Below are 12157 nucleotides of genomic sequence, written 5' to 3'. Positions count from 1 at the left end.
TCCCTCTACAATAACTGTCTTGTTCAACCTAAGCTGAGAATACGTATTTTGGGGGATGGGGAGTTAATTTCCAGCATTGTTGTTGATTAGTTTCTTACAGGTTTGATGTTCCCGTGCTGTGCTTTGGAAGCAGCAGATGTTAGCAGCTGGAAGGCAGTTTGGTGTCTCCGATTTCTTCAGCCAATGGGCCAGAGGGAAGCTGGGGGGCACCGGGTGCCACACGCCTGCACCCACACTCCTTTTATATCCACATGTGCGATTTTTTTTTTTTGTTGTGTTGTGTTTTGTTTTCTCCCAGGATACGAGGTGCAAACCTGACAGCCCCACAGCCATGATTGCTGTCCCTCCCATCCCTCCCAGCCCGCCCCAACAGCGTGACTTTCCTCCCGCCATCCCCATCGCCGGTCCCTGCCCGCCCCAGCTCTACACAAAGCAGCATGCACAGTCAGTCTCTCCCTCTCGCGCGCTCCGTTGCCTTCTCCTCCTTTAGGCTTTCTTACACTTCCCCTTCTTCTCCCGCTGCTGGAACTTCCTGAGCCGCCGAGCCCACGTATCCCGCCACTGTATCACCAGGCTGGTTTTGTCTGCAATGATGCCACTCTGGTCAGGAGAGTCCTCGTTGTTGCCCAGCAGCAAATACTTCTTCATGGGCTTGATTTTGGGGCACTTGCACGCTATGTCCTTGGAGTGGATCCACAGGGTCTGGTCTCCTCGCCGTATCCGGTTGCTCCCTTGTTTGTAGACGGAGATGATGTTGACTGTGAACTTCCACCAGTCGGCATTTTTTTCCGCTTTCAGGATGTGGATCTGGACAGCTGGAAAAAAAAAAAAAAAAAAAAAGAGGAGGCAAGAGAGGAAAAGATGTTACGATTTGAGCTGGCAAGAAGAAAATGAATTTCAAGTCTTACCTAATAGCCTGAGTGAGGAAAAGGGATTTTGTCTCCTGAGCCCAGGCTGGGGGACTGCAACCAAGGGTGGTGGTTGCACAAAAACTACCTCTGTCCCCAGGCCATCTGCCACATGCAAGAGTAGCCAGTGCTGGCAGCAGAGGGTCTCAGCAAACGTACTAAAAGACCACCATAGGCTTAGGAGATGCTCTCCCGCTCTGCTACCACCAAGATGGCCCTCTGTGTCCCCAGTGATCATGGGCATGGTTACCTAAGGACCACAGGGGCTGCAGGACTCCCAGGAGGGGAGGGTGGGAGTAGCTGTACACGAGGAACCATGGCACTCCTTGTGCTAGGAGTCCTGGAAATAACACAGGGCTACCCAGAGTGGTGGTGGAGAACAGGTTGCCTCATTCTCCTACCTGTGTCCTGGGGAGGACCATCATCTCCCAGGACATGGTTGTGAATCAAGCACAGAGAAAATTGACAAACTCTGAGACAGCTTGTGCCTCCAGCCCCAGGTGGTGGCCTGAGCCCACGCACACAAGGCATGAGTTGCAGTGGGCTGGGCAGGGCAGGGAGGTGCCTGTCCCTCTCGGCAGTGCCAAAACCCCAGGCTGCACTGTAGGACCTGGGATGAGCTTTCTTCCTGACCCACGTGTCCAGAGAGCAGCACATGCTTCATCCAGAGGATGGGTTTCTGCATGGGCCAGCCCTCCAGCCCCTCTGCTGTCCCTTCCCTGCTGGATGGGCAACTTGGTGCATCTGCACCAGGACCCTAAGGCAACCCCAGCTTTTAAGAGAAGATGAGCACGAATCTGGAGCAAAACACTGGGACTGGCCCGTATCTCCAAGCACTTGGCATCTGGAGGTAGGAAAGACCTGGCAGGGTCTCCAGCACGTCTGCCTGGGGCCAGTGCAAGGAGACAGCTCTCTGTGAGCACCCAGCCTTGGAGCAGGACACTGAAGGGGTTCAAACCTATGAAAGGATTTGGAAATAGGGAGGTTTGCTGTTCACATGTTTCTAGGAGATGTTCCTGAGTCAAGATGGTTCATTGCTTGCTGTGGAAGAAAATGTTGCTGGTAAAAAGCACAGGTGAAGGACTGAGGGTAGGGCTCAGTGATCTTAAGGAGAGGTCAGTGGCAGCATCCAACCTGACTTCTGGGTGCGGTGGACTCACTTGAACATCTCTGTAAATACTGAATAGCAACATCAGGCTTCAAGGGGGATATCTGTCTTGGTAGGCAGCAGCCTGGCAGGCCAGGTGTCCTGGCAGATAACTGAAAGGTAACAAGCTCCTAACGCAAGACTGAGATGCTTATGTGATCCATAAGCAATATGATGATGTTTTACAAGCCCGTGGCTGATTTTGTGTAGCCCATCTGTAGCCATATGGACTGAGAAAACCTGGTGAGGACTCAGCTCTCCACCACTCCACCCCTTGCTCTTTCCTGAAACACGGTTCAGACATTACATTATCCCTGCATCCACCAGCATCCGTGCAGGAGCAGCAGACCACGGTCCCGTAGGGCCAGAGTGAAGAGGTAGCTTGGCATCATGAGCTGCATGGGAGAGAACCCTCTGCAAGGTTGTCCCCAAAGGTGCTGCAGAGCTGGGATGGTGATGGACACCAGCATGCTCAATGGGAAGGCTCTGCTCACAGCTGATTTCAGAAGCCCTTGGAGCCACCATGGTTTTGTCCTGTGGGGCAGTCCTGGACTGCAGCCCAGGTGGCCCTGAGCAGGCAATGGTGACCACTGCCAGTTGTCCTCCTCCTTCTCCTCCTCCATGCGGCTGCTTCCTTGGGCACCCTGTCCGTGCTGGACCACATCCATGTCTCCTGGCCATCCCTACAGCAGGCGCTGCTGTGCCCTTCCCAGGTGACATCTGTTGGCTTGGGTTCAGACCACAGGGAAGGATGGAGACCCATGTGGGAAAGGGAGTGTTTGGCCCCACAGCATGGAGAGGAAGATGACATACAAGCCTGGAGGCAGCTCCTGCCACACTGGTGAGCTTCTTCCTGACAGCAGTCCATCATGCTGCAGGGATGGCAGAGGAGGACGGGAGCAGCAGTCAGCAGAGATCCTCCAGGGAGCTTGAACACATTCCTCCTCGCTAAAAATCGGCTTCCAGGAAAATATCTCCACCAAGCAGTGACTACCCAGCCCTCCTGGGTTGGTTTGCTGACTGTGGGATGAGGAGTCCCCACCAGCAGAGACAGAGGAAAAAACCCGGGTGGTGAAGCCAGCCCTGTCCGGGAGAGCAGGCAAGGGCTGGTGGCTCCATGCAGGCTGGTCCAGTCCAACCACAAAGTGCTTTTCGACCAAATCTTTGAGCTTTTCCCTTCCCCGGTCCTTCCCCTCCATGCTCTGTGGGCTTTAACCCCCTGCCCGTCCACCTGCCAGTCTCAGCCATCTGGCCAGTCCTCAGCAGGTCCAATCTTGCTTGTATAAATTAACAGAGGGAGAAGAAACCTCAAAAAAAAACCCCAGGCAAAACTCTCCCATTTGCCTTGTAACAACCCGGTTCTAACCCCCAGATTAGTGGTGGAGGAGCATCACCCTCTCTTTAAAACCACAATGTGCAAACTGATTTCAAGCTATGGAAGGAAGCAGGGCTCTGCAGCCCAGTAAGGCTTTTTAACACGTTGCAAAATATATGGTGGTTTGTTTTTTTTTTTTTCTTTCAGAGCATGTCATGGACGCCAGATGCTTTCATTAAAAAAAAAAAAAAAAGAAAAAAAACAACCCTAAGCTCTGACCATGTATTTCCCAGTCTGGTGTGAAGGTAACAAAATGTGAAGATTAGCCAATTTTTATTTTTTGGAAACAAATCTTTCCAAAAAAGCTTAAACCTTTGACCTGCCTGGGTCCACACTGACAAAATGGAGAAAATGAATGAAAAGGAACCGGAGAGAGGTGGTTACAGGAAACTCCGCTCTAAAATACACAGTCTGTATTTTTTTGATGTCAAGGCCCCCGTCTCTTTTTTTTTTTTTTTCCCTTTTATTAATGAAGTGGAAGGAGTGAAAACTTCGGTGAAGGCTTGGCTGGCACAGCCGCAGCTGCCTTCACTGACAGCGAGTTTTCTGCCCATAACTTTGCATCCCGGACACGCGGTTTCCCCTGAGCCTGGTTTCAGAGCCCAAGTTTAGCGATGACTTGCCTGGGTCTGTTGGTGGTGGGGTGGGGTCTCCAGCACCTCCCAAGGGACACGAGACGTGTAGAGAGGTGTCAGGAGGAATTTTTGGAAGCACCTAAGCTGGCTTCCCCGGGTGAATCCCCAGGGATTTACGCACTCATTTCTTGTGGAAGAGAAGGTTTCGGTTCCTTCATGGTTTTGCGTGGGGGGGAGGCTCAGCTGTGCCCCACTACTCCAAAGCTGGTTTTGGTGCTTGATGTTGTCCTTTACCTGCTGTTTCTTAAGGCAAAGCTTGGCTTCGTCTGTGCTGTGGTGAACTACTCTCACTTTGCTGATGCACCCACTGAACCCCTGCACAGAGGCTGAGCTGTGCTCAGGACTGTCCATCACTGCATCCCCGGAAAAACAGCCCTAAAAGTGTCTATGGGGCAACCAGATGAAAGGATGTAATAGGGGATGATGGTTATTCCAGTGAGCAGCAGAGATGATGCTCCCCTGGCTGTGGTCCCCCAGGAGTGGATGGTGACCCGGAGGAGGAGGACAAAATCAAAAGAACTGCAGCTTTCACGGCGCTGCCACTCCAGCCAGGGCCGGTGACACCGGTTTCCAGTGAGGATGGGGCCCAGTCCAGGTGCCGATCCTGGTAGTGCCTTGGGGCTGCCTCTGGCTTGTGCCCACTCCTCCCCGTGCTTTGCAAACAGTGGGCAGCCGAGCCCTGCGGGTAATCTGGGGCTGGCTGCACCCCCCAGGGACCCCCATAGCACTGGGGATTTTTCTCCACGTTCGCTATTCTGTGTCCTGCTCTGCTCGCTGTCAGCCCCAAGGGAGCCCTCAGTCAACCAAATGGGCATGGAGAGCTGTGGGACGGGGGCTCAGGGGACAAGGGAAAGATGCTCAGTCCTGGTGAGTGCATGGGGCTGCCCCATTAACTGCATCCCACCTGACACTGAAGCTGCTGAACCACAAATCCCGCCTGGATAGTGCCTTACAAGTCACACCAGCCCAGGTGATGCATTCAAGTGTCTTGCCATGTAATGCTTCTTTCTAAGGAAAAGGTGGCTGAGTGGTCCCCAGGCTGCAGGAGGGGATGGGGGGGGTCCCTGGTCCCCTCCTGCATCCCCTGGCACAGGGTGCTGGGCAGTGCTACCTCCGGCACTCAGCGCTGGGGCCTGTGATGCTGCCTGGATCCTCGAGGCTTGGCTGGGAGCCTCCAGCCACAAGAAAGACCTGAAGGCTTGATGTTGCAGATGAAAGCAGAGGAGTGGATGATGTGATGTTAATAAAAACAAAAACCAACCCCAAACCCTCAAAACAACATGTTTGAGGGCAGTCGTGTAAAGGCTTAAATAAAAGCAGCGCCTCGCAGCATTCAGAGACCATGAGTCAGGGGCCCAGAAATCATGAGATTGCCATGAAAAGAGTGAGGCTGGAAAAAAAGAAGAAGAAATTTTTTTTATTTACTTTTGGGGTTTGTGATAAATCTCCTGATTTCAAGGTTTCCCCTGCCAAAGCTGACCTAGGAGTGGACTACATGGGCAAACCTATGCATCCTATGTGTTAACCTGACTGTGGGAGCTGGAGCTTTGTGGAGTTTCCAGCAATGGGGAGCATTGCTGCCCTGGCACTGGGGAAAGATCCCACGGGGCCATGGGGGAGGCAGAGGGAGCAGAGCAGTTTGCTGGGAGAGACAAGAGGGTCTTTAATATGGACAGATGGAAAACAAGTCCTTGGGACAGTGGTTGCAGATGCAGGCATCCCAGCCTGAGCCGGGGCTCTCCGAAGGCTTGGGTGTCTTCTTGCACACAAGCAGAGTGGAGCCCGTGTGGATTTTACTCCAGCCAGCAGCAAAAGGTGACCCTGACACCATTAGGGTTTGGGAATGGAAAGGGCTGGCTCCTCGCTGGAGCAAAGGGTTAAAATGGGATTTTCCCCCCGCCTTTTTTTTTTTGGTTTTTTTTTTTTTTAAATTTATTTGGCGGTGGCTTTGCCTGCCTCCGGTTGCCAATTTCCTACCAGTTTAATAGTGGAGATTTATGACCCCTAATCCTGGCCAGCCTAGGTGTGCCCTGTCCGGGCACAGTCTCTCCCCGCGGTGCCGGGGGACACCTCACTGCCCTGGCTGGCTCCCTCAGGACACAGTTACTGGGAGGGATTGCTCAGCACTTCTCCGCTCAGGGAACAGGATTTCTCCACCTTCCAGGGTGGTGGAAGGGGCTGCAAGCCGGGGACAAGCTGGGGATGGCGCTTCCCCTCTGCCTTGGGTTTTTATGTGGATTCAGGGTTTTTTCTAACCCCCCTCCCTCTCTTTTCAAGCTGCCTTTTGAAAACACATTTTGCTTTTTTCCACCAGCCCCTGCCAAAGCTCCTCTCGACAAAGGGGGTGACTAAGTGAAGTCTCAGAAAGGAAGGATTTTTTTTTTTTACTTTTTTTTTCCAAGAAAGGGCAAAGTGAGCAGATGATCTCACCTTTCAGGCGAGGATCCCGCTCCTTGCCCCCATCTCCTCCCCGATGCTGCACCGGGGACACAGGGAGGGCACTGGGGCAATGGCTGGGACCACAGTGCCGGTAGCCTGCAAAATGCTGCGGCATCATCTGTGCAGGATCAGGCCCCACTGCACTGCAGGGAGCTCAGGGTCGGGGGAAAACGAAGATTAAAAAGCTCCGGGTTTCCTTTACAGCAGCCACCCATCCCACTTGGATGAACCACACAGACAGTGGGAAAAGCCCCAAAGATCCGGCTAAAACCATAGCACCAGAGCAAGTGAGGGATGCTCCTGCATCACCTGGACCAGCACCACCTGCTCTAAGAAAATAATCTCCTCTCCTTTTGGGCCATGCAGGAATCTCCATCCTCAGTGGGGCTCAGCAGGGATCCCCCCCCTCTTCTTTCCCCAGGCTAATTTTAACTGCCTCAAACCCAGTGAATCCCCTCTTCTTACCCCTGGTTTTCTAGGAGCCAAGCAACCCCTGCACTCCACCAGGCAGCCAAAATAAACCCAGAAAAAGCTTTTCTGCTTCTGTTCTTGCCTGCCCCTGCCGCCCCCGCCCAAATCTCCCAGCCACCCCTCCCCGCGCCCTGTTTCACTCCAAATATTTGTACCAAAACCCATCTCGCGGGAAAGAGCCCAATTTAAAATAAAAAGAAAAAAACCCCACAAACCCAACAAAAACAAACAGATAAGAAAAATAAATAAGGGAAAATATCCCCTTTGAATCGCTGAATGAAACGGGGAGCTAAAAAGCCCCATTGAGAAGCGTGGGGCGGATGATAGCTTCCCGATTGAGCCCGCGGGAGAAGTAACTCTGTTCAAGCTAATTAGGGCCTTTTAGGACATTCAGCCCAGCGATGCCGGCGCAACGGTGAGGAAAAGAGCCTCCTAATTGGCTTCCTGCTGGGGTGTCAGTCCCAAAGTCTTTATTATCCCTCTCTGCACCTTTTCAACCCTTTCTTCCCTCCCTGGCCTTGTCGAAAGCCTTGGGCTGCCCCGGCACGGCCAGGCTGTGCTGCGGCATTGCTTACCCTGCTGCCTCGCCAGGCTGGTTTGCCCTTGAAAAAGCAGATTTGCCACAGCTGCAGGGCTGGTTGGGGACCCCCCTCCCAGGGCCAGGAGGGCTCGGGTGGGAGCACCCCAGTTCCTATGCTGGGACAGCCTGCACCCGCTCGCCCTGAACCAGCCCTGGTAAACGACTTTAGCTCATTTGTGCTTTTGCAGAAGTGATGCTGCATCATAAAAGTGAAAAGAAAAGCTCTTTCCAGCACCCCTATTTGTTGCTCCAGGGGTATCTCCTGCCCAAGACAGCTCTTGAGCTGCCCTCATCTCCCCAAGGTCTGTTGAAGCCTGCAAGCCCATGTTACAGCCTCAAACAAAACCAAGTGTGAGCTTTCACCCAAACCCCCAAGAAACGTTTCCCGGCGAGATCGGACAAGCCAAGGAGAGAAACCATGCTGGGGCTGCCCTTCGAGCAACGCCCAAGTACTGCCACCACCAAAACGTCACAACCCTTGCCCCAAGAGCTGCAGGGAAAGATAACTCTGCTCAGCTGGAAGTGTGCTTGAAGGGGATGCACGTGACTTTTTTTCCTCCCTACCATCCTCCAGACCCCCAGGGACAATTTGGATCACAACAGGTCCAAGTTTCCTGCAACCAAGTGGCTGCTTTATCCCCTCTTCAGAGGGCAAATGCTCCAGTGTGAGCTCAGCCCTTAGGAGATGCTGGAGAAGCCAGGTGGGAAAATGAAAGGATGCATGTGCTACGTACGGGAAATATGTTTGTACCTTATTAGCCAACAGAGAATCCACCCACAAGAAACCCCATGGCTTTAATAGACTGGTGCTCAGCCCCACACCCATCTTTAATAACCTCATGTTCTAGCAGCGACTTTCTCACATGCAATTAAACCCTTTTCTCTAAGGGAAAAGGCATTCTTTGGACTTTTCCAACATCTGATGAACCTCCAGCAGCTCCTCCAATCATGGCCAGACCTCAGCGCAGCCTTGCTGGATGGGGACCACAAGCGTGCCCTGGCCCTGGCAGCTCATCCTTGCCAAGGGATGCTCTCCACATCCGTTTTGCGACATGGGTAATGGAAGAATAAATGGGAATGCAAATAAAACATTTGCCTGCAAGCCCTCTTCTTTCCTCTGAGTTTGCGGGGAGGTGCCAGAGCCCAAAGCCAGCATGGAGCATCCCTCATCCGACCCTGCCAGGAAGCACCTTGTCCAGGGATGGGCTGTTAAACAGGAGTTCGTTCGGCTCTCGCCAACACTTCCCAGACATGCTGAGCTGCTGCGGTGAGCGTGTTCGAAGGAGGGAGGAGGTATCTCTACTCCTGGCTGCTTTGATGCAAATGGGATGGGAGTTTTTTTCCTTGGTAGTTTGGCAAAAAAATATATACACATATATGTAAACACACACAGAGATACATATATATACATGCATATGCACATATATGTATATATTTTATGTATTCCTCTACTGTGGAGGGGAAGGGCTGGCAGACACCGGGGCAACCGCAGTCCCAGCGGATGCTAAACCCTGTCCCACAGCACCTCATAATTCCCTGGCTGCTCACACGTTTGAAGGCTCAGCTCAAAGCCAGGCTCACCCACACACAGCCCGCTCCCCATCCCTGGGTCAAACCCAAAGGCTCATGTTCGGGCCCTCCTGCAGACACTTCGCATCCCCCCACTACAGTCTAGGGAAGTGAGATAATTTCCAGCCCCTATGTATGTTTAGCAGCATTTCTAAACATTCCCCAGCACAGAGCAAGTGTATTTAACCAGCTCTACGGGATTTTTCAAGGTGGGTCCCATTCCTGACACTCGGCTCATCCCAACAGCATTGGCATGGCTGGCGAAGGAGGGAGAGCCTCTGGGCAGGCAGGACCGAAGCGGAGCCACCCCTCCCCGCCTGCCTGTGCCCGAGCAGCTCAGTGCCAGCAGGCAATGGCCGAGCCAGGGTGGAGAGAGGCTGCTGAGCCCCAGGGAGGGCTTCCAGGGTTTCTTGGTGTGGCCTGAAGAAAAATCCCCTCCTGGGGTCACCCTGGACACCTCCTGCATGGATCCACCGGTGACCATGTTGGGAATGGAGCCACATTAAAGATAATCCCAGGAGCAGAGAGGTTGGATGGGAGCTCGGGATGTGTCTGCTCCAAGCCGGAGCTGCAGAAGGATGCTCCGGCCCTTGAGTACCAGCAAGGATGGGGACCCCACAGCCTCCCTGGCTTGTCCCAGAGCTGCACCACCCTCTGAACTTGCCTGGGAATTACAGGGGGGATGGATCCAGATGATGGGGAACCATCTACTGCTTGTCCTCACAGCAAAGCACAAGTTTTAAAAGCTGCTGCACGTAACAGCACAGTGAGAAGAGAGAGGACGCGGTGTCATTGTAACCCAGAAGACACTGTGGGACGAGGCCACTATGGACCCTGATTTGGGGGTTGTCTCAAGCGTCTGCAGCAGGACCCGTATTTTCCAAGTAACACATTGCATCGCTGCTCCACCAAGCATCGCTACGCAGGGCTTCCTCTCCAAACGTGGCAAAAACCATACCCCAAATTGCACACATCCCAGCACAGGCAGCTGTGCCACGACGAAGAGCCGGGCTGCCTGGTCCCGGCTGTGGTTGAGACCCAGCTGGCAACCTGTCCCTGGGCTGGGTGGGCCTGGGGACACCCCGGGAGGGAGACGCTCCTGCTCTGCATCCCTTTGCAACTGCTCGCTCGTCCCTGGGAAGCAGCGGCCGAGAGGGGCGACTCACCATAGTCTTTCTTACAGTACTTCTTCATGTTGATCTTCAGTTTCCCCTTGGAAGCTTTGCAGTATGAGTCACAATCTGCACAGGAGAGAGGGGGAGGGCAAGAAAACATTAACAAAACAAATTAGCCTTAAAATGAATAAAAGGCTGGGGGAAGGGGGGGACGGCTCAAAGCTGCAGCCTGCCATGAATAAGCAGCGTGCCTGTGATATCCATCTGCCAGGCCCCGATTGGGTCGTCTAAGGGGGCATTCAGAAAAACCTTCCTTTCTAAAGAAAGCTTTTCACAAAGGAAACCATCCTCCCGCCCGCCTCCCCCAGCCCAGCTTCCCTGGGCCGCCTCTGTCTTCCTGGGAGACCCCAGGGGCCTCCCTTATTGTGCCACCCAGAGCTTTTGAGAGCCACACAAATTCCCCCTGTTCTCCAGCTCCCAACTGGAGCCTGCCCGGAGCCCACAGAGGCCCCATTGTCACCCCTAACCCGGGCCGGTGTCAGCCTTTGGCATTCATTGCCGAGAGATTCGGGCTGGGGTCACCCTGCGACAATGCGGGTCAGAGAGGAAATTAGCAGCCCATGAAGCATTAGCAAAGCCTTTTGGTGTCCACTCTACTGAAGTGTGCAAATAAAATACCCCAGTAGGAACATTTCATTTCTAATGGGCCCCCACTGCTGGGACACGCTGGCTTCGCTCGGGCGGCGCAGCGGCCGGCGCGGCGGGCAGGCGGGAGCGCTGGCACCGCAGCCTGGCAGCGCCGGCACGGCAGCCTGGCAGCGCTGCCGGGGCTGGTGCCGGGCCACGGTCCCGGGCGGCTGCGGGGATGCCGAGCCCTGCTCCGGTAGCTGCTGCTCCCCGGGGATCCGCTCCCGTGCGGAATGCAGCTGGATGGCATCACGCGGTCGGATGGTACCGTGCGGTCTGGGAACCGCTGTTCCCGCTGCTGGGAACATGCCAATGGCACCATGGCCGGGCAACGCCACAGTGGCTGGAGATGTGCCACCCCTCACGCCAGCTCCCAGGATTGGGGCTGGCTCGTGGACATGCTGTCCATGCATATCCCATGTCTCCTCACCACCCATGGGCGCTAGAGAGAGGCCCACAGCACCACAGAAACCCCATATTTTAGGGAAAATGGGACACATCTGGCTGGAGCAGGAGGCCTTGGCACAGCGGAAGTCTTTGGACACGTCCCCCTCTCCCAACTGCCCACCCTTCCTCCGCAGTCACCGTTGGAGACCAGGTGTGAAAAACTGCTGAAATGCCACAGCGGGGCCCCAGGGCTCTGCGAGCAGGGTGGGATGCTGGGAAGGTGGGGGACGCTACTGGCACCCCATGGCCATCGGATACGGGGTGCCCATATCCTGCCTCAGGCCACATGGACAGTGCCAGACCAGAACCACACTTGCCCATGGAACACCCTGCTCTCCAGTGGGCCATAACCTGAAACCCTGGGGAGAAGCTGTGCAGCATCCCCCTCTAGTACAGCTGTGTCACACACCAGGGTGGCATGTGCCACAGCTTCGGCAGGGCTTGAGGTTCCATTTCTTATGTACTGAAAGAGCCCTTGCAAGAAGCAGTTCTTTCCTAGAGAAGCTGAGACTAAGCAGGCTGGGAGGGGAAACTGAGGCACAAAGTTGGGAGGTGACTGCACAGCTATAGCAGCTGCAGCATTTCCTAACGATAGCTCTGTTTGCAGCTCTGCTGCGTACACAGGGGCCGTGGTATGAAGTCAGCTTTGGGACAGGGCTGTGCTGGAGGAGGCGGTCTCCAGTGGTGGATGCTCAGAGCCTGGGCAAGGAGGGCACCGAAGTCTGCAGACAAAGTGCACTGGGTGCCCTGCATTCTCTCAGCTCACCAACCTCAGTACAGGAGG

At 54.4% G+C, this 12157-nt stretch overlaps 1 protein-coding gene across 3 annotated transcripts in view; it reads right to left on the bottom strand.

The window, feature by feature from the left end:
* Nucleotides 1-391: 391 nt before the first annotated feature.
* The window catches only part of NTN1 (netrin 1), a 105031-nt gene continuing 93265 nt past the window's right edge, over nt 392-12157 (bottom strand). For all 3 annotated transcript variants that reach the window (XM_049812322.1, XM_049812323.1, XM_049812325.1), the window contains 2 exons: nt 10291-10365; nt 392-815 (listed from right to left, as the gene is read on the bottom strand). In XM_049812322.1, coding sequence (XP_049668279.1) covers nt 487-815; nt 10291-10365 — 404 coding nt within the window. In that variant the 3' untranslated portion in view covers nt 392-486. The remainder of the gene's footprint in view (nt 816-10290; nt 10366-12157) is intronic.

Source organism: Accipiter gentilis, chromosome 10 (assembly GCF_929443795.1).
Source record: "Accipiter gentilis chromosome 10, bAccGen1.1, whole genome shotgun sequence".
NCBI lineage: Eukaryota > Metazoa > Chordata > Aves > Accipitriformes > Accipitridae > Astur > Astur gentilis.
This window is presented reverse-complemented; position numbering and strand designations above follow the sequence as displayed.